This window comes from Taudactylus pleione, unplaced genomic scaffold, assembly GCF_031769625.1.
Source record: "Taudactylus pleione unplaced genomic scaffold, aTauple2 ptg001032l, whole genome shotgun sequence".
Classification (NCBI taxonomy): Eukaryota; Metazoa; Chordata; class Amphibia; order Anura; family Myobatrachidae; genus Taudactylus; species Taudactylus pleione.
This window is the reverse complement of record NW_028285433.1, coordinates 424252-451493: the sequence shown is the minus strand read 5'-3', so window position 1 is coordinate 451493 and position 27242 is coordinate 424252. Positions and strand designations below refer to the sequence as shown.

The window sequence follows — 27242 nt, the reverse complement described above, 5'->3', positions numbered from 1 at the left end:
TTAAGATTTTCTCTACCATCTCTCACCCTCAGGGAGGTGCGAACGGAAAAATACGATTTTTCTCTGACTGGTTCAATGTGAGTTGTTAATTTAGTTGCAAAATGAATTTGCAATGTGAATTCGCTGAGAAAATTACAACTCGCACCTCGCATCTCGCACCAAATTGCACTGACCCTATATTGTCTGCAAAGTGGAAACTCCGCAATGTACAATAATCAGAGAAAGGTGCAGCCTGATACAGGGGTGTATCTAGGGGTCCGAGCACCCCTGGCAAACTAAGGGACTGGCACCCCCCTCCAATGACTGCTTCTATTATAAAAGAAAAAAAAAAAATAACACACACTGGGGGTAGTTTAATTCACACACGTGAAGAAATAGGGAGAGTATAATTTTTATTTCTCTTTTTAATATATATATCTTTTATAGAACTTACTCTATTGCAAACCACTATATATAAATTTATGTATGCAAATAAACACAGGAAAAGCTTAAAAACATTGAATCAAAAACAAACAAAATGCATTATGGGTAACATAACTTACATATGTTCAAATTGGGCTTTCTATTCTGCTTGATGCTTTTTAACAACTGATACCTACACTCCACCATTAATTTACTGGGATATTAACCCACATAAGAATGAAGACAGTCCATATGGATCTTGTCTTATTCCCAACACGGGGTTTGCCACAACCTGCAAAGATCATAGCCATCCCTCCAAACTGAGGAAAATATAAATTTATTACACTTACACTGGGGGTAGTTAAATTTACATGCCTGTAGAAATAGGGAGACAAATATATATATATATATATATATATATATTTTATTTATTTTTTTCAGTTATAACACTTACTACATGAAAAGCACTGTTTTTAATTTCTATATGTCAACAACACAGGAAAAGAGGGCATCAATAACAAACAAGATGCATTGTGGGCAAGATAATTTGCATATATGCAAATTACCTTGCGAATAGAGCCTTGTGATTGATGTGGTGCTTGCACTCTTCTCCTGCACAGTTGAAATATTGGAATTAGTGAGTGGTGATTGGTATGTGTTGGGTATTGTGTGGCAAGAGATATATTAGGGATAAAAATAAAAAAAAAATTACTCTCCCTAATTTTAAATGTTTCTGATATAAAGGGACAAATAAGAAGGCTAATACATACTAGCAATCATTGGAGAATGCTGGCAAGAGCAGAGGAGACAGAAAGAGACCAAGGATCGTTGCTACAGCGGGATGCTGCTAAGAGCAGAGGAGACAGGAGATCATGTGCTAGTGATGTCGGCGCCCCTAGCAAGGGCCATCCAGGCCAATAGGAAGATACATCTCTGGCCTGATATATGACACAGAGATTCCTCTGCTCTCAGGATACAGTATCCAGAGAGCATTGGGCAAATTAAGTAATTGTTTCTATATTTAAAAAAGTGTCAGTCAATGGCAGATACTATTTTAATAAGAAAGAGTGTTGCATCTACCTTCATAGGGAGGTTTCCCCTCTTCCCTGCTTGTGGCATAGCACAATTTGCAATCATACTGATACATGCATGTCATATGGCATTATTGCCAGCGGTCCTAATTTTACAGGGACAGTCCCAGGATGTATAGCGGTATTGATGGAAATCGTTGTCTCTGGAAATCTTTCTATTTTTCAATATTGACTACATAATTAAATATTTTATTTCTGTCTGCCAGATGAAGTTCCATTAATTCTTATTTAAAGATTGTTTTTTTGAAGCATATGCATTAAATTACATTATATAGGAAAGTAAATAGATCAGATAGATGGTTGAGAACAAATAAAACAGACATGATAAAACAGCGTACGACTCAAGGTATATGACAAATAACATGAGCACAGTATGCAATATATATAACAAATATTCATAAAGGATACAAAAGGAATGAGCAAAAATGAAACAAACATTCATCACAGATTGATATAGTGATACAATGCTTCTAACACTTCAATGTTCTAATTTTACAACCATAACAAGAAGGAACGGGAGCTACAACAGCAGCCCGCATCCTGAGAACAGACTACATACTACTAAAATCTAACAAAATGCAAAGACAAGCGTAGAGATATAAGAGACATGAATGAATACTGAAAAATACTGGAAAGGTAATATGAGAAGTATCCATTATTGCAAGCAATACCTCAAAGACCTCAAAACCAAAATGATACGATGGTAATACCTTAATCAGACAGTAAAGGTATCTGAGATACCTTAAAATAAAAGATGTTTGCACAAAAATAAATAGGGGATGTAGTCAGCATCCCAGCATGCGGGATGCCGGCCCTCTAAATACCAGTGTCGGCAATCCCGGCACCAGTATCCCAACCGCCGGCATCCCGAAGGTAAGTATCGGTAGTTAGGAGGGTAAGGGTGCAAGGGGGGAAGGTTTAGTCACCGGGGAGGGAATGTTAGGTTTAGGGTGCGGGGAGGCAGAGGTTAGGCTCAGGTACTAGGGGGGGGTTAGGTATAGGCACTGGGGAGGGAGGGTTAGGGTTAGGGTAGGGGATAGTGCTAGCATACTTACCTATGGGTGTCGGGATGCCGCTGTCGGTATTCTGACCAGTGTCATCCCGACCGCCAGCAATCCATACCCACCCTGTAAATAGGAATGTCATCGAAATAACAGCTAAAAGTCCTAAAAACAAGTCTTAGTTAAATGACAAGAGAAAAGCCTAAACATAATGTACAAGGCCTAACAATGTAAAATTCTCAAATAAATGAGAGGTCTAAAGTAAAAATGACAAAAGGGTATATAGATATAAAACGCCAGCTTAATAGCATTAACTGAGACAAAAGTCGTAAAGATATCAGTTACAGTATCAAAAACCATAGCCAAGATAATGAGGATAGGTCCGATGTACTCCAATAAACAATGAGAGTAGAAGAAAGCAATAAAACCATGTAATTTAAGTAACAGCGCCTATGGGATACTCAAATAGAGATGGTATATGCACAGTACCAGGGAATAACCATTTATTTTAAAAGAGTAATTGCAATAGTCAAAAGTGAGTGTAGATTTAATATAAGAAGGACATTATAGTTTTATTTAAGTAACAGCACCTAGGGGGCCCTGAAATAAAGATGGCATAAACACAGTACAGGTGCGTTTTAGAACAGGGCTGTTAATGACATTTAAGTAACAGCACCTGGGGGTCCTTGAAACAAAAATGGTATAGCCATAGCAAGGGTAATCCTAGTTGCCAAGGGAATATTTGTATCTTATAAATAAGTTTCTTCCCAAGAAATAAACACAGCAGCTTATCTGGAATAAGAATGCCAGGAAAACTGAGGGCGTGACTTGCTGTACACGTGCCATTTGAGTGAAGAATGTATAATGTACATTAATGAAACCTCCAACCCCCAATGTACGTCCTGGGTTTCAAAGAGGTAAGTAGCAGGGCTCCCCTCTAAATTAAGAAAAGCAACATATTGGGAAGGTGTCAGGGGAGAATTAGAGACCGCATTCTCAGGAAGAGGCATGGGCATAAAAGCAACATACATGGAGCCGTATTCAATTTGAGCCAAGCCGCGATACTTTTTCGCGTCCCGGACTTTTCGCCTACTTCGCCTGTGTTGTAGGCCGAAAAGTATCGCGTGCATGCCCGCTTTACCCCGTATTCAATTTGAAAGTATACGAAAACGGGAGCACTCTTCCAATTGGAAAATCCCATGAGCAAATATGATACGAGAAACAGTGTACTTTGTTGAAAGAAGAAAACACGGCAAATCTTAGTTGTAGAGCAAGGGGTTAACTAACACTATAATAGTAACAGATACACAGTTAAGATAATAACACAAAATAAATAAAATTGAAAGTATTGAGTGTATGATACAATGCACTATAATAGCAAGTGTGATGTATAATTATAACACCAGGTGGCAGTATTGCAACATACAAGGCTGAAGTATAGCTAATAAATCGGTGCAGAATTCAGAGCCCCGTAAATACTAAGGGCCTGATTCAGTAAGGATTGCTATTGAGATCGCAGCGCTCCATAATCGCACGCAAGTCTGCTGTGAAAATATGCTAAAGATTGCAATCACACTGCCAGCATAGAGACGCCCACTACCACCCACTACCGCTATCTCACATCCGTAACACTTTGCAAACCTTCATAAACTTAGTTAACATTGAGTACCATAGGTCCCTCACGCAGAACTACAGCAGCCCTGACCTTACTTAGAAATCGCTAACTTAGTTGCACTCAGAGAGTACTCAAGCTGAGTATGTAATCGCAATGGCTACTTTATGCACGTCCATGCAACAGCGTTCAAACAGCCAGGCATGCCTGCGTCACCACCTCCAAACGCTCACTGCCTGTCAATCACTCTGCGATGGCTCTGCGTGGTCTCAGTGATCGCAATGCGATTGCAGTGGCATCTACGCGCACGCACATGCGATGTATATGCATGCGCAGTATGCAATAATCGGCCAATTACGTACGAATTAGCAATAGCGATCCTTGCTGAATAAGGCCCTAATTGTGGAAAATTGTACCTGTACCAATGGAAATAGCTTGAAAATACACAATGAAACAAAGCAATTTAGCTATACTTAATTGGAGATGTTACACAGCAGATGCATCAATACTCTTAGCAATAGAAAACAATGGGCTCAATTCTACTCTGCGCGAAGTGAATAGCTCCGAGAATCAGCTCCCGGAGCTATTCAATACACCGCGCAGCTAACCCCGACTAAGGATTTCTTCTCGCATCCCTCCGGGGATGCGAGCAGAAATCCGACAAAAGTACCGGCGCGAGGCTGTTTTCTGCCCTTCGCGCCTGGAAAACAGTATCGTGCCGGGAAGTTAGGTCGGGGAATGTCCGTTCTCGCGCCTTAAACAGGGTGTTTAGTCGCGAGAACGGGCATTCTCCGACTAAACACCGCGCACAATTGAATAGCTCCAGGAGCTATCTCCCGGCGCTATTTACATCGCGGGCAATTGAATCGAGCCCAATGTGTTTTCTTTACACCTAAAGAAAAACAGAGATAATATCAGTGTTACAAGTCGCAGTCACGACTTGTCTCCCTCCCGGGAATTTACCTGTGTATGACGAGGTTGTTCCAGTCTCCTCAGGTGCTAGACGCTCGGCACGCCTCAGGAGATCACGTACTGTCCATAGCACAATCTGATTGGATGATCCTCCTATTTTTACACGACAGACCTTTGCCGCCTCGCCAACTATAGCGTTCCTGTGGGTTCTCTTGGCTCAGCGGCACTAGCAGTATCCCTGTCGAATCTGCTGGAAGGATCGCCAACTCCTCGGTTTTGTCTCCCAGCTGCCTCCGGCTCTTGTGGCCTCTACTACGGCTCCCTAGCCACATCATCAACTCCCGTACTGTGCTCCGGCTTCCATATCCCACCTACGGCTTCCTATCTGCACTGGCAGTGATGGCCCTCCAAGCCGAATCAGCATTCTCGGTAGGTCAGTGGACGCTAACTTGTTCACAAGCCTGTACACAAACCTATGTTTTGTCCGTCAGGACTTTGGATGCTAATTTGTACTAACTTGTACACAAACCTATGTATTTTCCATCAAGACTGTGGATGCTAACTTTTACACAAACTTGTACTCAAACCTACGTATTGTCCATCAGGACTTTGGACGCTAATTTGTACACAGACTTGTACACTAACTTGTACTCAAACGTACGTACTGTCTGTCAGGACTTTGGACACTAATTTGTACACTAACTTGTACATTAACTCATACTCAAATCTAGGTACTATTTATCAGGACATTGTACCTTGTGCTCAAGCCACATCATCGTCTCTCCAAGCGAAATCAATTGTCATACTCTTCAGTACGGACTCTAAACCACATCAATTGTCAAACATGGGCCTCAAGCCGTTTTTTCTACTCTTATAACAATTCCACATTTACTACCAACAGAATCTTGAACCAGCTTCTTGCAGCATCTTAGTTTATCACCTCCTGTTCTGGATCTATACTCATATCTACTATCCATGATTTAGTCTCCATTCCTACTGTTGCTCTCACCATTGAATCCTTTTTCTCCTCCATGTGAATTGCTACTACCTCGAGCTGTAAGTCCAGACGGCCTCCTAAGTACCGGTGAACGTATCCCAGTTCTAAGGGAACAACGGGCGGTTGTTATTGGCAGAAGATCTCGCTAGCCTGGTTCTAGACTTTCCACGTGGAGTAGGCATTGGATTTCATAACAATTAGTCAGCCAATAGTGTGGAAAATTTCAGTAGAGAGCTCACAGTTTCTAAAAGAAAGCCTGTCTAGCAAGCTACTGTATTTGACAGGCTAATATGAACAACAATGGAGCCCCAGAGGTGTTCAGAAGCTTGATCTGGAGTTAAGGCTGAAATGAGAGCTGTCAAAGGGCCTGATTCAGACCCACTTGTGAGCGGCTGTCCACTCGCAAGTGGGTCGATGGTGCGCATGCGCGAGACGCGATGAGCGAAGGACTTTCCTTCGCTCGTTGTGTCTGATCAAAGGGGGCGTGCTGTCGATGTTGATTGACAGCACGCCCCCTTTGGTGGGCGTGCCGGGGGCATGCCTCCCAGACGGGGGCGTTCCCAAGGGAACGCCTACGTCAGAAGCCGGCCCCACTGACATCACTAGTGATGTCAGTGGGAGTGATTTTGGCTCTGATAGAGCCAAAATCACTCCGGGCCTTGCGGTTGAGAAACTGAACCGCAGGCTTCGGCTCGCAGTGGCGATGGTCGCGATGGTCAAGACCATCGCGACCATCATCCTGCATGCTCGTATATGCTGTGGGTGGTGACCCACAGCTATACGAGCATCCAGGAGGACGCTCCATAATTATGGAGGTGGGCCCTGATTCAGAGCGAGCACTCTGGTCAGAGCGTCCGGCTCTGAATCAGGGCCAAAGTCAGTGTCCAGTCGGGACTTTGAAATGACCTCAGTATAATAAAATAAGTGAAGGGGATGAGAAAAAGAGTCTGGGTAATACATTATATGAAGAAAAATGGTAGAAGATGTGTAAGAGAAGGCAAACGAGAGAGATACAGCTACTGAGCCAAGGTAATGGATGGGCAGCCGCTGGAGACACCAGATGAGACCAGTGATCTTCAGTGATTCCAGATAGGAGATTTATGTGGCACCTCAGCAGCCTCGGGGCTTAAAGCAATCAGAAACAACCAGCAGGATATATAAGCCACTGTCTCCCAGGTCACTGCCCGCCCACAGAGCAGGGCAAGCCCACAGGGATATCATTGGAGAGAATGTCCAATGATGAATCTCCCCCTAGCAGTGTTTCTAGACAATGGAGCTGCGGTATGTATACCAGGTGCAGGGAGGGAGAGCTTTTACATGGAGCACCACAGGTAATCAACTCCAGGAGGCAACGCAAACACCAGACAGTCTAGCGGTGAGGTAAGACAGACTGGCAGAGGAAGGCAGCCCAGTAAGTGAGATCTGGCTCCAGGAGATACATAGGGGTGCTGCTCACATTCACTGGGACCACTGATCAGACCAGCCCACAACGAGAATTGTAGCAGACACAGCGGGAGAGGTTCTCAGTCAATCAAACCCAGTTTTCGTACCCAAAGATGGCTGAGGGCGATCATATGCGCCTTACACTTTATAGGCTTGCCTCTGGTGCATAGAAGGTGACTCCAGACCTAAGAACAGGATCAAAGTTTTATGCTAAAGTATTAGTGTAGCTGTAACGCACAGCTAAGGGTAAATCTTAGGGTAAAGACCCAGTTTTACAGCAATTGAAGCTAGCAAGGTCTGGAGCCCATGTAAAATGTGGCCACACTGGGTGCCCTGCCCACCGGAAGTCTCCATTAATTCTTATTCTCTGGATATATGTGAGATATAGGCTCTGATTCAGAGGTGCATGCTAACTGCACTCAGTGTCGATATGCACACAGTTGGACATGTTGGAAGTACTGTGCATGTGTATGAGTGCACTGCACATGCGACCAGATGGTTACTTCCAGGGGTGCCTAGAGGCTGGGAGCTTGTACTACTTCCTCGGGCCCATGCTTGTTGGAGTGGCCCGAGTCCGACGCCGCCCCCCCTCCTTCTTACCTGTCAGCAGCCCAGAACACGTTGCTGCTGGTCTGCAGTGGGAGCCCAGGGAGACTTCTAGTTGCCGCTGAGCAGCAGCAGTCTTGTCTCCTCTCCTCTGCCTGTGGGGGGGAGCGGTCACACTGATCGCACCCCCCTCACAGTGCCCCCCTCCCATGCGTGCCACGCTGCAAATAGGTTTTTCATGATTTTTTTTTAAAGGGGCGTGGCTATGCCTCCTGTGATTAGGCCACGACCCCAATAGTAATGTGGGCTGTCTACCGCCCTGGTTACCGCACAGACACAGAATGAATTTGGATGCAAGAGCTGTAGATTTCAAAGGGCATTCCATGGAGGTAACGGGGTTAGACAGACGCAGGTGCATCGTGGGCAAGGAGGTGACAGCAGCTCCGTCTAAGGATGCAGTAACACTGGCATAGGACGCCATGTTCAGATGAAAATATATTGAACTTGCCATAGGGCTGGTGCAAGCTTTGACGGTGCGACTGATGGTGCACTGAGACAGATTAGCGCCACTGCAAGTAGGCAGCAGCGTCTAAGTGGACCTCTGAATCAGGCCCAAGGTCTGCTAAGACTGTTTGGCATCATACATGATGTGCATTATTACATCACTTCAGATGCGTAATGTCTCCTGGGTATTATATTAATGTGCTGGCAACTATACATTTGGGTGAGGGTTTATTTTAAGCATAATAGAAATGTGTCAGTAAAAAGTCATTTTTTAAGGCCAAATATACATGTCCTGGGAGAGTGTTTATATGCCCGTGGTATTAGCACAGGGCCTGATCCAGGGATGGACATTATGGCACAGCTGCTGCGACTTTGTATGCAGTGGCTGCATAATAAGATGCTTATGCCGCTGGTGGTGTCTTGTGCAAAAGAAGCCTACTGTCGGTATCGGAGATCTGAGGGCTGCATCCAAAGATGCAGCATTTAATCACTTTATGTGAACATCAATCATCTGAGTAACCCTCAGGTTACTCAGGAATCAGGATGGCCGGTGTTTTCAGGCTGCCAGGGCCAGTAAAGCTGTGTTAGAAGACGAAGACACTGGCTTTGGCACACCTAAAAATTGGGGCCGACATGCCCCCATTTTTTAGAACATCGTCTGTCGCTGCCCAGTTCCCGCCACCAAATGCATGATTGACATGCTGCGGCTTAGAGAGGCACTGCAAGTGATTTTGCAGAATGATGTCTGCGCATGCACAGATCTCACACCATCAGAGATGTACAAAAACCAACAGGTCTGTGTCATACTTCCCTCCCGTGCGCCTGAAAAGGCATACAAGTATCCCGCAGTGCCCCCCATCTGCCCGGCCCCGCCTACTTCCCCTAGCCACGCCCCCCCTATACAATGTAATTATTAACGGCATTGTACAGCAAGGTGCAGAGCCACAATGATGCAATCATTCTAGCATATCCCCCACTCCATCCACCTATGGCGCACCACACACCCTCACTCCCCACCGCTGTGCCAGGGCTGGCAGAATGTCGGCAAGTTATGGTTTGTGTACAACTCTGAATAATGCCCAGAGTGTAAAAGCTTCTGATGGGCTTGTGAGCGCTGTAAGTGATATTAGTGTTATTCAAGTCAATCATTCCCAATTATTTACCCTCCTAAATTGAAATACATGTATCCTACTATGTGATAGTAAAATAATACAATGGAAACCATATACTGTATGGGCCATACATGATACTCAGCAATTTCAATAAGTTGGGACTGACTCAGAGTTGTATGTTAATACCGCTGCTGCTGCGTCTCTGTACAAATCCTGCGGCTTTGCAAATCAAAGCATCTGCATACAATGATGTAGCATCAGTCACAGGTCCTTTGATTATTGGTCTTCTAAGTAACCCTATGGTCACGCAGAAAGAGCAAGGAGGTCATTTTATATGACAGTAGATGTCATAAACCTCTAGTCTGACACTCAGCACGCTCAGAGGACACTGGAGATTGATGTGTTTGGGGGGAGTGTTGGAGGTCAGTTTGGTAGACAATAGTATGGGCTAATTTGAGGAGAGGGGTGTGTCAATGTGGGTTTTATGGGAAAGCAGCCTTGGCTTGCCCTCTCTCTTCTCTAGATCTTGCCCACCCAGCCGTCCCTGAAGTTTTTTGGTGTCAGTTGTGTTGGTGGCCAAGTTCATGAACGGCCTGGGTCATAGGGTTAGGTTTATTATTATTATGTTGTGGAATAATGCTAGTTTTCCCTGGAGGGGTCACCCATGTGGCTGGGTTGGCATTAGGAGGCTGTAGGGCGTACATTGGATGACCACCGATCCAGGTAGGTCCTGTCCTTCACGGCTGCATGGGTGGCCCCTCAAGTCGTAGTTAAGTCACTGTCCCCGTAGGGTGGGGCAGGAGGCCCTCTGTATCCCTACGAGTTGTTATAGAGGGGCAGTTGGTCCCATTGTGGTAGGTCAAAGCGGGCTTTGGCCTATCCACCATTTTTTATTTTTCAAAAGGTATTATTTATGCTGTTAGGCCGTTCTGAATCCCCTCATCGTCACATCTGATCTTCTGTCAGATTTCTGGGTACCCACCTGGCACACACGCAATGCATTTTCAGTTCCTTTGTCACAATATGCTCAACCTGTTTGAATGAGATGCCAAGTGCAGCTGAAAGTTTGCGTTTAGTTAACCTTCGGTCATTTTGCAACTTTGGCAATGTTGACATCTGTAACCGCGGTGGATGGTCTCCCAGAACGCGCTTCGTCAGTAACTCACGTATTACCCTCTTTGAAGTGCTTCCACCACCTAAATACTGCAGCAAGGCTAATTGCTTCTCCACAGTATGCTTGCAGTAACATTTCATGGGTTTCATTTCTGCTTTTTCCAAATTTAACACAAAATCAATCACACATCTCTGACGTAATCTCAAAGACACGTCTTCCTCATCCATCATGACGAAACGTATGAAGATCTTTCACTTGCCATTACCAAACAAAGAAGACCACAGCAGTCCAACCGCGGGTTCAGACACACCGATGTATGAGCTTCACAATAACCAGCATAGCGTTGCCACGTCTACCTATGGAACAGAAAAACAGAGGCAGTCCTAGTAAAATTACTGTAAATATTATTATAGAGAAATTATCATCATGTGATTGGAAGTTAGTATTAGCCATTTATTTATAGTTGTTTTTCAAGTGAGTTTTGCTGAAGGCCAAAATAACCATTCCCACTCATGTCACATGTTTCATTCTGAAAACATTTGATGATAGAATATATTAACTAAAACTGAAAGAAAACTAAACCAATATAGGAAGACTGTCCTTGCGGAAATAAAGCAACCTGAAACTATTTGCGTTTTTGTTGTTAATTTAAGAACACAATGGGTTTAATTTAGAGTGAGCAGAAAATCCAGCAAGGGATTTTTTTTATTTTTTTTAAGTGAAGCTAGAAAAAAATATGAAAGTGGCCTCATGTAGTTGGGGCCAATGCAAAAGTAAGAGGGGGTTTCTTAAAATAATTTAAAAAAAATCATATTGTTTTCCCAGTGATCATCAAACAGAGTGAGCAGGCTAGTGACAACCTTACAATACGGAGAGTATTCCAGTCATCCTTGTACAATAAAGCAGCACCCTAGTGAACGTCATATACTCATAGTTGCCTACCTTTGCTGTCTCTTTCCCGGGAGTAGCCCTGGGAGGAGAGGCATGTGGGTGGCGATGGGGCCGGAGCCTGACGATTCGCATCATTAAGCCCCGCCCCCTCACAGTAAAATGCCCGCGATTGGCTTAAATTTAAATAGGGGCAGAGTCAAATACCACGAATCGCGTCATTAAGCCCCGCCCCTGCACGGACACCCACGATCCCTGTGCGAATTCTCCTAATTCTGCCCACTTCACTAGGAATTGGGCAGAATGCGGGAGAAATGCCTACCCTTCCAGGGGTGCGGGGGGTTACCTGAAAAATCAGGAGCCTCTCGCGAAAACCAGGAGGGTGGGCATGTATGCATTTACTACAGCATCACAGTCACTATCCCACAATGGGCCGGATTCAATTAACTATGTAATATACCATGTTAGAAAAAGGCTGGTAGCCTTGTGCCTCTACACCAAAGCTATTCAATTACAAACCCATATAACTTGCGTGGTAAAAAACGCATGTTAACCCATAGGTTCCGGAATAACTACCCGGAGCTATACGTTATCACCTTTGCGGCACTAGGGCCGTAGCTAGGGTAATGCGGCCGGTGCCAGCGCACAGGGCACCACAGGGCAGGGGTAGCTGTTTGGGCCTGTCAAATTTCTGTTTATTATCATTCTTGCCTGTAGCTTACTCTTATTTCATCGCCAGCATCTCCTGGCCTCTCCTATCTCTTACTTGGCCCTTCCGCATGAAGCCATGGCCCTTTTTTGGGTGCATTATATCCCTTTTAAATATGATGCTCTTTCTGGCACAGGGCACCAAAAAGTCTAGTTACGGCTTTGTGCGGCACCTATGATAATGGCACTTAACACAGATTTCTGTTTGAGCCTCCCTCAGGCATCCCAGGTTACTTCCATGCTCCTCCTCTGATGACAATCACATTTTCCTTTTTGCATGTGTGGCCTGATGTTTCACGTGCACTGAGTTCCAGCTGTTAGTAAAGTGATAGTGAGAACTAAACACATGCACAAGACATACTTCACTAGCGAGTAGATACGTGTGTTAACACCTTATAACACATCTTATAATTTCATTTCACAAAGTGTAAGGGTTTAAAATGCTAAAGCTTTAGCTCCCTATTTTGCAGTGAGGTGTGCAAGATGACAATCACAGATAACTCCATAGATAGCTTCATCTATACATTTGTCCTGAAGGAGTAGGACCAGGGCCGGATTAACAATGGGGCAGGTGGAGCTACAGCTCCAGGCCTCCCATTGAAAATAGGCCCATAGGAAACTGACAGCCGTGCAGACACAACCAACAGCCCAGCTCACTCACCTCCTGGCTGGCCGAATCTTAGCCCTCACACCCCCTTGGTCCTCCTCTCCTCTCTGCTGGTGGACACACACATGCCGGCTGAAGCCCCGCCCACCTCGGACCCGCTGAAGCTCCGCCCCTAGTCACCCAAATCTCCACCCCCTGGCCATCTTGCTCGAAAGCTGTGTGAATGCAGTAGCCTAGCACATGAGGGAAGGCAGCCCTGAGCACAGCATGATGGACTTTCAGCACAGCAGGTCAGTGTAACTCTAGATCCCTGTGTACTTATGTTTCCATATCTATCTATCTAGTTAGTTAATCAAGTAGTGGACCAGCACTCAATCTCCTCGTATTGTAAAGTGCCCAGGTGACCTCCTCTATATAAGCGACTACAAAGGTAAATAACAGGAAACTTTGGAAGTTATGTGTGACATACTTTCAATACAAGTGATTTATGAGACCAGGAGTGCCGCCTGTTATTTACCTTTAAAATATATATATATATACACACACAAGACCGTACGGAGGGTGATGCGGCCAGTGCCTCCGCACAGGGCAGAATCCTGCAAAGTCATCGGCCTCTTCCTGCTGGGCTCCGGAGGTCTGCAGGAAGTGACCTCCTGGAGTGCTAAGCGACAGAACAGCACAACTCTAAAGAAATCCCCGCCCTCCACCCGACAGCCGGGTGAAAAGGCATGCACATACGGGAAGGAGGCGGTGGTGGGAGGAGTGAGAGGGGCGGCAGTACAGCACAGAGCGCACTGCCGTCCTGCTACGGCACTGTGTGTATATATATATATATATATACACACACACAATTGGTAGGCCGGCACTCCTGTGCAAAGTATTGTGCCATGGTGCCTGGTGTCCTCCTAATTACCTTTTGCCTGTGAAGGGAGTGGACCATGTAGCAGTCGAATGGGCTGCACTCAGGTCGGCTTGTATATAACACTAAAATTCGGTATCAAAATTGCAGAACCTGCACTCATTCTCTCTGTAATCCCTCACGAAAGTATGAAAACAGGTTCTGAAATATTTAAAATGTAAATGGATTTTAGTGTGCTCCATACAAGCTGTTCAGAGTGCCATCCGTTCGACTGCTATATTATATATATATATATATATATATATATACACACACACACAGTAAGCGGCCTGGCAGGTTACTGGTCCTGTCCCCTCAGTTCATGACGTCATGTCATCGCACAGGGGGGCGGTAGTGTCATCACCTGGAAGTGCAAAGTGCAGCACTGCCGAGAGTGCCCTGAGGATGCTGCACAGACTGCAGGGTGTCTGTCTGAGCAGCACTGCATCAGCGATTCTGGCAGCAGGATGCTGTTCCAAGCAACCTGTTTGCCAGTGTCAAGGGCGACGTTGCTGCAAACAGCGCACACCTCTAGATTGGCACTGTATACAGTCAGAAACGGTGGCTCTCACTTTCGCCATGATTGAGACATCAAAGGTCTATGATCAACATTTCAGTCCTCTGTGGACTTTTACCAAGAACACTCCAGAGGACTGAAACATTGATCGGGCCAATAATTAGTGTATATGCAGGAGGGCTAGCCAATAAACATCTTCAAATGCTCCTGCAATGGTCAGATAGCGTGTTCTGCACACACTATCTCGTTCCCGGAATGGTATTTAAATGCCGGCAGCTGTTTAGCCAGTTCAAATACCGACTGCGGATGCCAGACAGGATGAAGTTCCCAACTAAGGCAGGTAAGTACTATTATCCTCCCCTGTCCCCACCCCCTAACCCTCCCTTAGGAGTGCCTAACCATAAAACTCCCGGGGTGGCAGCGGCACGCAATAGGCCCTTCATGAATTTCAGCTCCAGGCCCATGTGGACATTAATCTGGCACTGAGTAGGACAACACCTCGGCCCATTCCCCTCATGCTAAATGCATTGTCTGATATACAATTGCTTAGAATAATTCCTACAGTGGAAAGACATGCTCCACAATTTGCAGTTGCTTTTGTGTCTTCCTAAATTGATGTGAGCATGTCAAGGAACTGCGTTCTAAAGAACCCATGCATGTTCAATGTTATCAGGAATGGGGAGTATTTATCATTGTTATTAGTCTTTTCATCAGTGCTAAAAGCTAACTTGCCTACTTTTGTAAAAGCATTTCAGGGATATTGTGATAGCAACACCTATGAGCGTGTGGTAAAGTGGATGTGTACAGCTACATCTGAGAGGCGTGTCATAACATTGATTTACATCCAAATGTAAACTAGCCCCAAAGCAGTTAAATAAAACACACTAAAATTTTTCAGAAAATGCATGTAGTCATAGAGATCATTGTGCCTTATAACTAATGCAGGGAAATGATACTAAAGATCCCATGCATATGTATATATATATATATTTTTTTTATATAACAGCTACATAATGGAGGAGATTGCTAGACTTTTCAGGGAGTCAGGGAGATTGCTTCTATTTCAGGGAGTCTCCCTGACAATGAGGGAGAGTTAGCAAGTATGGCTAAAAGTTTTCCATTTTACTTCTTGTCTGGATTCTGCATCAGCTACTTTCTACTTCATTAATTATTTATTTTCCAATGCAGTTATGTAGATTTTGCATGCACAAATCTTTGCCATCTTATTGACTAGGAACATCTTGGAAACCATTTTGTTAAAGTTATCATTAATTGCAAATGCCAAGTTATGCCGCAAAACAAACTTTGAAAATGAGCTTTCGCTTTTATTTGTAGCTTAATTTGCAAGGTTATGTGTTTTGTTGCAGGCATAATACCCGGATTATTGCCGTGTCAACCCGGGTAGTGGCTCAGTGGAAAAGGGTCCTAGGAAATAATCCCGGGTTGATTGACCCACCATTTCTTCCCAGGTCTTGAGCAGGGTTTTACATGGGTAAAACCCTGGTCAGGCTCAGTGGAAACGGGTTACCCGAGTCTTCCGACCCGGGACCCGTTTCCCGCATGGTGATTGGCTGTCATTCGGGAGGCTGTCTGTGCGACAGCTGTCACCGAGGAAGGAGAGATTACAGCCTCCCCATATGGTCCAGACTGTTCAGGTTTTTACCCCATCTCCGCTTCATACGGGGAGGCTGTAATCTCTCCTTGCCCGGTGACATCTGTCACAGGCAGCCTCCCGAATGACGCCCCTCAGAAAGACCCCCTCCCCTGGTCAGGCCTGCCAAGAGCCACGGCGGGTGTGGCCTAATCGCTGGAGGCATGGCCACACCCCCTTCCCAAAAAAAAAAACACACAGTTTTTCAATGTCGCGAAGATACTTCACAATCATAATGTCAGATCTGCCAATAAATGAGACAAATGAAAATATATATAAAAAAAGTTTTAAAAAATCATCAATCATGAAAAAGGAGGATATCTGACACTACATAAATATACATACCTCCCAGTCATCCTGATATTACAAGAACAGTCCAAATTTGATGGACTGTCTCTCCGTCCTATAATTGGCAAGTTTGTCCACATTTGTGGTAGGTTGGGATGAATATACACTGACACACAAATTGGAGGTAGGTTTTTCCAGTGTGACAATAAAATGGTGTTTCAGAAGTAGTGGAGGGCGGCTTAGTACTTCAGAAGTGCTAATTACACCCACTTGTGGTGTGTCCATGCCCACTGGTAGCATTTTCACACCCACTATGACGCAAGTGCATTCCCAGCAGCACAATGCATCTGCCAGCCCTCTAAACATATTTTTGGCATGCTATATTCCCCTGCAGTACAATTCTGGCCATAGACTTCCCCTACATCTCCCAGTACTCCAGCATTGTAGATACAGTATTTCTCCAAGCACAATATTCTCACAATATACTCAGCTATACATGTGACATCTCAAAGTGTGCAACAAATTGTTGATTATGCAGTGATCCCAGCACTGATTGCTCAATAACTCCCCAATTGATTTACTTACTGTTTCACTCCACCTCTTAATTCGTTACCTCCCTCTCTTCGCTTGATCTCCATACTTATGTAGTGATCCCAGCACTGTTTGGTCAATATACCCTCCATCGATGATTTGCCCTATACTTCTCTGTCTTCTGTGCCAGGGACCCCTGCACTTGGCAGGCAGTCAAAAAAGCTCCAGCATTGCAAACAGAATGTGCGACCAGCATCCTACTTGAGACAAAAGAGGACAGAACCCACCAATTGTACAATCCGCTGACACTGACAGGATCTGGGTACCTTAGGTACATCTCCTGTAAACCAATACAAAATGTTCCATGAGGTTGTGGCCAGTACATCTACTGTAAAAATGGTACTGTGTAGGGGCAGAAAGGTACAGTATCTGTCTTGCAAAACATACCCGATAGTGTGCAGAAAAAAAACATATTAGGGAACATTAACATGAGAGTTTTCTCAAGTTGCATTGTAACTGGGACACAACATGAGAAAACTGCAGTTGAGATAGCACAGAGGTCTATTAAACTGCATGAAATGCCACCACTAATGTTCACACCAAGAGCAATGCTATATATAGCCAAAGTACAAGGAAATGACCCAATCACCCTTTTTTATCCGTCACCTAAGAGCCACCTATCTCATTGCTGTCTAGTGGCACAAAGAAACAGAATTTATAATAGTGGATCCTTTATACCTAAAAAGCTATGTGTCTGAACATGATGCATAAACACATAGGAAACCCATTATTATTATCCTTTATTTATATGGCGCCACAAAGGTTCTGCAGCGCCTTACACAGTACATAAATGAGCACACAAGAAAAACAGTTAATAGTAATACAAAACAATGCAGGACAAGGACATGGTTATAATTTAAACATAGCTGCATAACACAAGCAGCAGGACATGAGCAACCAGGTGTTAGGCGTCATTGTGGGGAGTTAGGAGTAAATGGGGGAGGAGAAGCACGTGAGGGATGAGGGCCCTGCTCGTGAGAGCTTACATTCTAAAGGGGAAGGGCAGACAGACAGGGGCGACACAGAGGGGTAGATAGTGAGGAAGGAGCATGGAGCAGTGGGTTAGGATATGTGCTGCGGAATGTGTGTGTATAAGATGACCTGATGTTATGTAAAAATTAAGTCTTTCATACATCTATCTCTATGACAGAAAATAGACTGTTTGTGTTATTTACATGAGAGATGTACAAAGTAAAGTAGAAGCACTTTAATTGTTGTGCGTTACATTTTAGCATCTATATACAGCCTGACAAAAAATGCAGCTATTATGGGACTGTCCCGCCATCCTAATACAGTAGTGACTACTTTAGTCCCAGATGCTGGGTGCTATGCCATGCTCCTGTGAGTATGTGCATCTCACATGCTAGACCCACTCACAAATGGGTGCAGCCATACATGATGTGGTCCCACGGGATGTTGCAGTACCCGGGCCCAGAATTTCTCTTGGCAGCCCTGGAGGTGACAGACAGAACGAGGAGGGAATGGGGCTTAGTGGTGGGGTAGCAAGGCCATGGAGGGAGGTGGTTGAGAGTGGAGGAACAGGAAAAGTGGGGGAAAGAAGCAGACTGATGAGAGAAAAAAAGGGGGAACAGCAAGTGGAGGAGACAAGAGGGGGAAGATAGGGATGGATAAAGTAGAGGATTATGTGTACATAGAATATGGGGGTTGTGTGAAGTAAGGGTGTTCATACTATGGACAAGGTAATAAGTGAGATGTAAACTGGAGTGGAGGCTGTGAGATATAGAGACAGTGTGGATTAAAGTTGTTAAATGTTCAAAAATACATGTAAAGAACAGTGCTGCTAATGTATGAGCGCAGCTCCAAAAGTGATATATAAAGGAGAGGTGTGTGAGTAGTGGGTGCAGGAATTAGTTTATAAACAAATGATTAAAGTGGATAGATGTGACACAATTGGAAAAGGCAATACAAATTGAATGAGGACAAAATTACAATGTACCCGAGCTGATCCAGTCCGAAGTGTTCTGATCAACAAAGATCAATCAACAAGAGCAGCATGCAGATAGGGGAGTATTTGCAATGTCCAAGCAGTGAGTGCAGTAAGTAGTTGCCTGGATATGCATACAGCAGAAGATGTTGATTTTGTTAATTCACATAAGTATGTTGCTTGTTGTTGTTCAGAAAGTGGTCTGGTTTTGAGTTTCTTTTCCCTCAGTTTTCCTCCAGTTTAACTCCGGCATAACTCCGACTTAGTTATCAAATTGTAATTACACTTATAATCTAACACTTTGGGCTCTATTTACTACAATCCGCATATTGAATGCGGATTGTAGTGTGATATTACCGAGTGAATTCGCATTGCGAATTCAGGCAATATCACAGGGATTTACTACAAATCCCTTGCAGGGACAGAGCTTGCGATAAAGCTCTGTCCCTGCGGATCCCATCCGCACTCTAGTCGCGGTTTTTTGGAGAAAATACCGCGACTAAGAGCCCGCACACCGACCACCGCTACTACCCCCCCACCGATGCTAAGCCCCACCCCCTGGTGCTAAGCCCCTCCCCCACAATTGCGGACCCCCGCGACCCCCCCTCCCCCCCACAACCCCCCCCTCCCTTCATTACACTCACCTGCATCCTCCTGGCCTCCGGTGATCTTCTCCGGGCTTCCCGATAAGGTGATCTCCCATACTGCACTGGGGCCCGATCACCTGATGACCGGGCCCCAGTGCACTGTGGGAGACCAGCTGACCGGAGAGGAGCCATCACCGGAGGCCCGATCACCGGTCCCTGGATTCAGGTAAGTAAAAAAAAAAATGTTAAATTTTTTTTTTCTTTTTTTAACAGCAATCAGCTTGCGGTCTGCTTAGACCACATAGCTGATTACTGGTACCGGCTCCCGGCTCTGCTCTCCCCGTTAGAGCAGAGTGGGAGCCTGGTAACCGGGGGAGACCCTGGATAACGCCACCTCCAGATGGCGTTATTATCACAGGGCTTCCCCCGGTATTTTTTTACAATTTATTTTTAGTAACTGTGGTCGGATCACATTTCCCATTACAATTATGGGAAATGCAATCTGATTTACTAAAAATAAGTGATACTGGGGGTTGGAGTAGAATTTTACTAATTCTACTCCAATTGCCCTGTAATAACTACAGGTGAAACTAAAATAATGTGAAAAGAGTGTGAAAACACCCTTTTTCACTTTATTTTAGTAAAAATAATGTTAATAAATAGAGCCCTTTGAATCTTAACACAGACTATGGCAGCCACCGGCTATGCAGCCTGAGTGAGCAGTAATATCTAAATATTTTATTCTTGTACATCATTCTTATACTCATATCCTCGTACTAAACACAAATTTTTATTTACTTTTTCAGAAAGGCATTCCATAATTTTAATTATTTCTTCTTCTTCTACAATGTGATCCTTGGTTTGGGTGCCTGCCTATTTCGGCTTCTGTGTAGTCTGATATTGGGAAGTTGGTTAGTTGCAAGGATTGACCGTACGATATTACAGCGAGGATATGAGTCAGCTGACATGGGTAAGGCATTTGAGAACATATTTATCAAAGTGAAGAAAACCCTATTACTTGCAAGCAGGTGGTATAGCTGACCGTATTGATCATAATGATTGATTGGCTTTTGCTAAGTATGTTATTTCCTATTCCTATACATAGGGAAACCTATTTAACAAGGATTATAGCGGTACATGTACTGCCACAATTTAGTTTTTATTAGCCGCTAATTCCACAACCTCACCTTACTGTCTGTTACCCCTCCTTATAAATTGTAAATGCTATATTTTCTTATTGTTTTCTGTCTGTCCACTCTTCGTCCTACCATATCTTGGGCTTTATTTACTCTATGAGGCAGCGGGCTCCTTGGCGGGTTGGTGATTTAAAATGGCACCCACAGTTAGTGTAAAGCCCAGTGAGTTTTATACTGACTATGCGTGCCGCTTTAAATTTTCACCTCGAACCCGCCAGAAAGCAGCGGCTTACAAAAGCCACCACTTCGTATATAAATCCCCTTATGTTGAATTCTTCTGTTATCCATGCAATTTGGTCAAGTGTAATCTTCTTGTCTGTCATGCCTGTCTTGTATGTCTTATACTGAATTTTTCTGCCTGCCATGGAATTAGGTTGAATTTACGTAGATTTAGGTGTATTCTGCTTAACTGTAATTTTACATATACAGTGCCTTGCAAAAGTATTCAACCCCTTTGCATTTTTCATGTTTTGTTGCCTCACAAAAGAAGCTGCTGAGGAGCAGCAACACCAATGAGTATAGAGGGAGACGGGAGAACGTGCCTTTGACCAACTGTGAAGTTGTGTTTTTTTTTAATATTGTGACTCAAACAACATTTAGGACAACATAACAGAAAACTTCAGCATGCATAATTATTCATCCCCCTAAAGTCAGTACTTAATCGAGCCACCTTTTACGGCAATTACAGCTGCATGTCGCTTTGGATAAGTCTCTATGAGCTTGCCACATCTTGCCCCTGGGAGTTGTGTCCATTCCTCAAGGCAAAACTGCTCCAGCTCCTTCATGTTGGATGGTTTCCACTTGTGAACAGCAATCTTCAAGTCTGACCACAGATTCTCAATTGGAATGAGATCTGGGCTTTGACTAGGCCAATCCAACACATTTAAATGTTTCCCCTTAAACCACTCGAGTGTTGCTTTAGCAGTATGCTTTGGGTCATTGTCCTGCTGGAAGATGAACATCCGTCCCAATCTCAAATCACGGGCAGACAAACAGGTTTTGCTTACGAATATCCCTGTATTTAGCACCATCCATCTTTCCCTCGACCCGAATCAGTTTCCCAGTCCCTGCTGCTGAAAAACATCCCCACAGCATGATGCTGTCACCACGATGTTTCACTGTGTGGATGTTGTTCTTGGGGTGATGGGATGTGTTGGGTTTGCGCCAGACATAGCGTTTTCCTTGGTGGCCAAAAAGTTAAATTTTAGTCTCATCTGACTAGAGCACCTTCCTCCATACATTTGGGGAGTCACCCACATGACTTTTGGCAAACTGAAATCATGTCTTCTTACTTTTATCACAAAGTAATGGCTTTTTTTCTGGCCACTCTTCCATAAAGCCCAGTTCTATGGAGTGTACGGCTTATTGTGGTCACATGCACAGATACACCAGTCTCTGCTGTGGAACTCTGCAGCTCCTTCAGAGTTACCTTTGGTCAGGGGCTGGCAACTTTTAGCCTGGGAGGCAAGTAAAGGTGCATCCTCAAATGGAGGTGTACTTGTACAATAGCACTGCTAACATACATATGTGTACGTGTAAAATAGGCTATCTTGCACGTACACTTATGTATGTTACCAACGCTATTTTACATATACACTTATGTATGTTAGCAGCGCTATTTTACACGTACAATTATGTATGTTAGCAGTGCTATTTTAAACAGCGCTGCTAACATACAAAAGTATAAGTGTAAAATAGCGCTGGTTAAAGCGCATTTGTCACTTAGCAGCACCTTGTACATATTCCCCAAAGGTCAGTGTAGATAAATATTACATACAAGAACTCCCTCCCACCATATTTTTTTTTCATAAAATCCATACTAAACATATACTTACCTTTATTTCTTCTTTGTTTTTCTCTGTTTTTCTCTCTCCACTTTCTTTTCTTTTATCTGGGTTCTTCTCCTTCTGTCCTTCAGCTTCTCTTCCCCTGCTTATTTTTCCCTCCACTTCCTTTCATACTCAGAGTGCCGCCAAGAGTGGACTTTCCATGGCCCTGCCTATTTGGCAGTCCCATGTCCTACCAGGGGTGGGCTATAATAAGCTGCCCTATAGCTGCTGCGTCGTGCACATGCCCAGTGGGCAAACATCTACCCGGTTGTGAGCGCTCAGCGCTTGCGACCGGTTATGAATCAGGCCCTAAGTGTATAGGTCATCGTCTGATTGTTCCCAGACACCTCCCAATTTCCTGGTTTATTGGAATTGGTGATGTTTAAACATAACAGGGATCTATCCACCTGGTACTGATGGAGCTTAAAATTTGGAGGCTTGGACTTAACGAATTTCCCATCCAACGTTTTCCCCTTAAGTAATCCAAGAACCTCAGAGACATTTAACGGGAGTGGTACTAAACCTACATTATGTTGTGCCTGAGGCATATGAGTGCACACCCAACACAGTCTGGTTTAAGACCTTACCCACTAAGGAATGGTAATCCTCTAAAGGATGCTCACCCAAATACAGGTTACTCTTGGACTGGCATCGCTGCATGCACTTCTCATCAATTAGGGATCCACAGTTTGCACGCATACAGTATTCCTCAGACAATAGACTTTCACACTGACTCCGAGTTTCTGAGATAACAGATCTCTTAATTACTGTACTGAGTTTGGTCAGATACCGCCCTTGTGACTGTATTGCTCCTTCTCACGACTCCACTCCATCGGTATCACCATCGACCTCTCCCTCCATCATCTGTCCACCGTTACAGAAACAAGACATCCCAAACCAAACAAGGATGATGAGAACTCTGGAAGAAAATAGGAATGCAACCCCAGCCCGCCACTCCATTGCTGGACTAGTGGGCTGTAAATTTCCCTAGCTCAGGTATGTCACTGCAGTCTTTAACTCTCCCGGAACAAGCTCGCAATTGACAGGTCTGCGTTATCTGCCTTGACTCCACCTTGTATCTCCACCGGATAGTTGACCTTTCTGCAGTGAGTGGAATGGATTCAGGTATCTCTCTCTGCCACTTTCAAGGATGTCATACTTGTCAGCAACACTTGATACGGACCTTCCCACTGATCTGTCAGACAACCTGAACGTAAGAAATTTCTGATCATAACAAATTCTCCAGGTTCAACATCATGACAGTTTGTTTCTGGCATATCAGGTGACAACAATTTAAATTTCTGCTGCTGCTGTTTCAACTGTTTACTCATTGTTATAAGATATTTCACAGTAACCTCGTTGTTACTCTTCAAATATTCCTGTGGACTTACAATCAGATGAGGTTGTCTCCCAAACAGTATCTGAAAGGGGGACAAATTAAGAGGGGGACTAGGAGTTGTCCTGATGCTATGAAGGACTAGCGGTAAGGCTTCTGGCCATCCTAGTCCAGTTTTCACCATGATCTTACACAGTTTATTCTTAATAGTACCGTTTACCCTCTCCACCTTGGCACTGGTTTGTGGTCGATAGGGGGTGTGAAGTCTACTATTAATACCCATCAACTTACACATGTTCTGGAAGACATTGCCAGTGGAATGAGTACCCCTATCACTTTCTATGATTCTAGGGATACCGTACCTGCATACAAATTCCTGAACAATCTTTTTAGCAGTAAACACAGCAGTGTTAGTGGCAGCTGGATATGCCTCAACCCAACTAGAAAACACATCTGTACAAACTAATACATACTTGAGATTCCTGCAGGGTGGTAATTGGATGAAATCAATTTGTATTACCTGAAAAAGTCAGTTTGTCGGAGGGATGTGGGATGGCTCAGTAGGTATCGTATTCCCAACATTCTTCGTCAGGCAGGACATTGCCCTTTTCTCAGCTTGAGAAGAAAAGCCTGGTGCACACCAATATGCTCTGACCAACTTACACGTACCTTGTTTACCTTGGTGAGTCAGACCATGCGCTGCCTCAGCTAGGCTTGGGTAGTAAGGCTTGGGAGCCACCGGCTTACCTTGTCTATCTCTCCAGAGTCCAGAGGACTCTTGCCCACATCCCTTTGATCTCCAGACTGCCTTTTCCTGAATGGAACACAAATTTTGCATCTCAATTAATTTTTACGTATCAATTGCCTGAAAAACCATTATTTGATTAACTGGTACGTTAACTCTTAACCCCGCTGCCCATTTGGCAGCTTTGTCTGCTCTGTTATTGCCCAGTGTCTTCTTTACATGTATGAGTTTTACATTTGATGACAGCTACTGCTTTTGGTAGTTGGATTGCTGTCAAGAGTCCTTTTATGTGGTGTGAGTGTGCAACTGGTGTGCCTGCTGCTGTCATAAAATTTCGGAGATGCCAAAGAGCACCAAAATCATGGACTATCCCGAAGGCATACCTAGAGTCATTGTAGATATTGGCTGACTTACCTTCTGCCTGTTCACATGCTCTCCTTAATGCCACCAGTTCAGCCACCTGTGCTGAATGAGGTGGACCAAGTGGTTCAGCTTCTACAACATCCTTGTCATCTACAACAGCATAACCTGTGCATAATTCTCCTGTGTCAGTTTGTCTATGACAACTCCCATACGTGTAAAATGTCACATGTACATTTTCTAATGGTGTATCACGTCAGGTCAGGTCTTGCAGTAAAGGTCTGATTCATATATTCCATACACTCATGTGCATCAGTATACTTGCAAAACTCACCTTCCACCAGCGACTCACCTCTCTCCACCCTTTGTGCATCACGTTGCACATATGGTAAATAGGTAGCTGGGTTTAACGTACTGCACCGTTTAATGGTGATATTTGCAGGTGCTTTTAGAGCTAGTTCCCATTTCATGAACCTAGCTGAGGAAACATGTCTAGTTTGGGCAGAATTCAGCAAAGCAGATACAGCATGGGGTGTATAAACAATCATATCATGGCCTAATACTACATCCTCACTCTTACTGACCAAAAGAGCAGTTGCTGCTACACTTCTCAAACACGTTGGGAGTGATCTTGCCACAGTGTCCAATTGTGCACTATAGTATGCTACAGGTCTACTAGCATCACCATGTTTTTTTGTGAGGACACCTGCTGCGCAGCCATCAGCCTCCGTACAATATAAATCAAAGGGTTTTTCGTAATCAGGTATGCCCAATACAGGTGCTCTTGTCAGACTGTGCTTAAGGTTAAGGAAAGCCTGCTCTGTTTCCTCAGTGTGTGTGACACGGTCGGGTTTTGAGTATGACACTAATTCCTGCAAAGGTAAGGCCAAAATAGAAAAACCTGGGATCCATGATATGCAGTATCCACACATGCCCAAGAAGGTACAGATTTCCTGTTGGTTCTGTGGCAGTGTCATGGTCTGTATGGCCTGTATTCTGTCAGTTGTCAAATGTCATAGGCCCTGGGTTAGACAGTGTCCCAAGTATTTAACAGTCTGGCATGGCTGTAATTTGTCCTTAGCAACCTTGTGTCCTGTCTGTGAGAGATGAAGCAACAGTAGTTTAGTATCATTTAAACATGACATAAATGAATCAGAGCACAACAATAAATCGTCTACATATTGGATTAGAACAGATCCATTGCCTGGTTGAAAAGATTGCAAACAGTCGTGTAAGGCTTGAGAGAAAATACTAGGGCTATCTATGAAATCCTGGGGAAATTGTGTCCATGTATATTGTAACCCCCTATAGGTGAATGCAAAGAATTACTGACAATCAGAGTGAAGAGGGACAGAGAAGAAAGCAGAACATAGGTCAATGACAGTAAAATGGGTTGCAGATGGTGGAATCTGCATGAGGATGACAGCTGGATTGGGTACTACAGGGAATTGGTTCTTGACTACTTTATTTACACCCCTAAGGTCCTGTACTAACCTATAACCCCTCCCCCCAGCCTTCTTCACTGGAAAGATGGGACTGTTGGCTACACTTGCTGTACGGACTAAAATCTCCTGTTGAAGCAATCTCTCAATTATAGGATACACCCCTAACTCCACCTCTGGCTTTAAAGGGTACTGAGGGATTTTAGGAGCCTGTCTTCCACCTTTTAAGCTAACCATTACAGGAGCTATGTTTGCCACTAATCCAGTGTCCTGTCCATCTTTAGTCCAAAGGGAACCCGGTATTTGAGATAACATCTCTTTTACCTGAGATGGACTTTGCTCTAAAATGGTACAGTGAAGCATTAATCCTTTGTGGAGTGTCCAATATATCCCTTACTTCATGCTCAACTCTCTCTGGGATATCTAGGAATATACCATCAGGGGTACAGTAACTGACACATCCCATTTTACATAACAAATCCCTTCCCAGCAGGTTAGTAGGATCCGCCACTGCCAGGAGAAAAGAATGCTTGGTATGGAGTGGCCCAATAGTAACGTCTGCAGATTTGGTTAAAGGTTAATGCTGCACTTTACCCTTTACTCCCATTGCTGGTACTGTCTTGTTGGTCACCTGTAAATTTGATGGGGAATTTATCACTGATCTGGTCGCCCGTGTCTACAAGAAAAGAGTGTTTAGTACCAGCTATATCTACTGTCATTGTAGGTTCTTCCTTAGTACTCTTAGTTAACCTGACTGGCTGTAGACTACAGGTATGACCTAACCCCTAGCGCTGACTATCATTCTCTAGCAGAGCATTTACTGCCACTATGTGGGCAGGTGATTGCTGGAAGTTTCCTGAATTATGGAGTTGTCCCCTCTTTACTTTACAGAACCTCCTTAAGTGTCCTAATTGGTTACA

General features: G+C 44.2%; 1 protein-coding gene across 1 annotated transcript in view; it reads left to right on the top strand.

Annotated features, from left to right (window-relative positions):
• LOC148454030 (stimulated by retinoic acid gene 6 protein-like) overlaps positions 1 to 27242 on the top strand; it is a 114234-nt gene that overhangs the window by 70709 nt on the left and 16283 nt on the right. The window contains exon 16 of the mRNA XM_088461279.1: positions 20221 to 20384. Within this exon, the coding sequence (XP_088317405.1) occupies positions 20221 to 20384 (164 nt within the window). The remainder of the gene's footprint in view (positions 1 to 20220; positions 20385 to 27242) is intronic.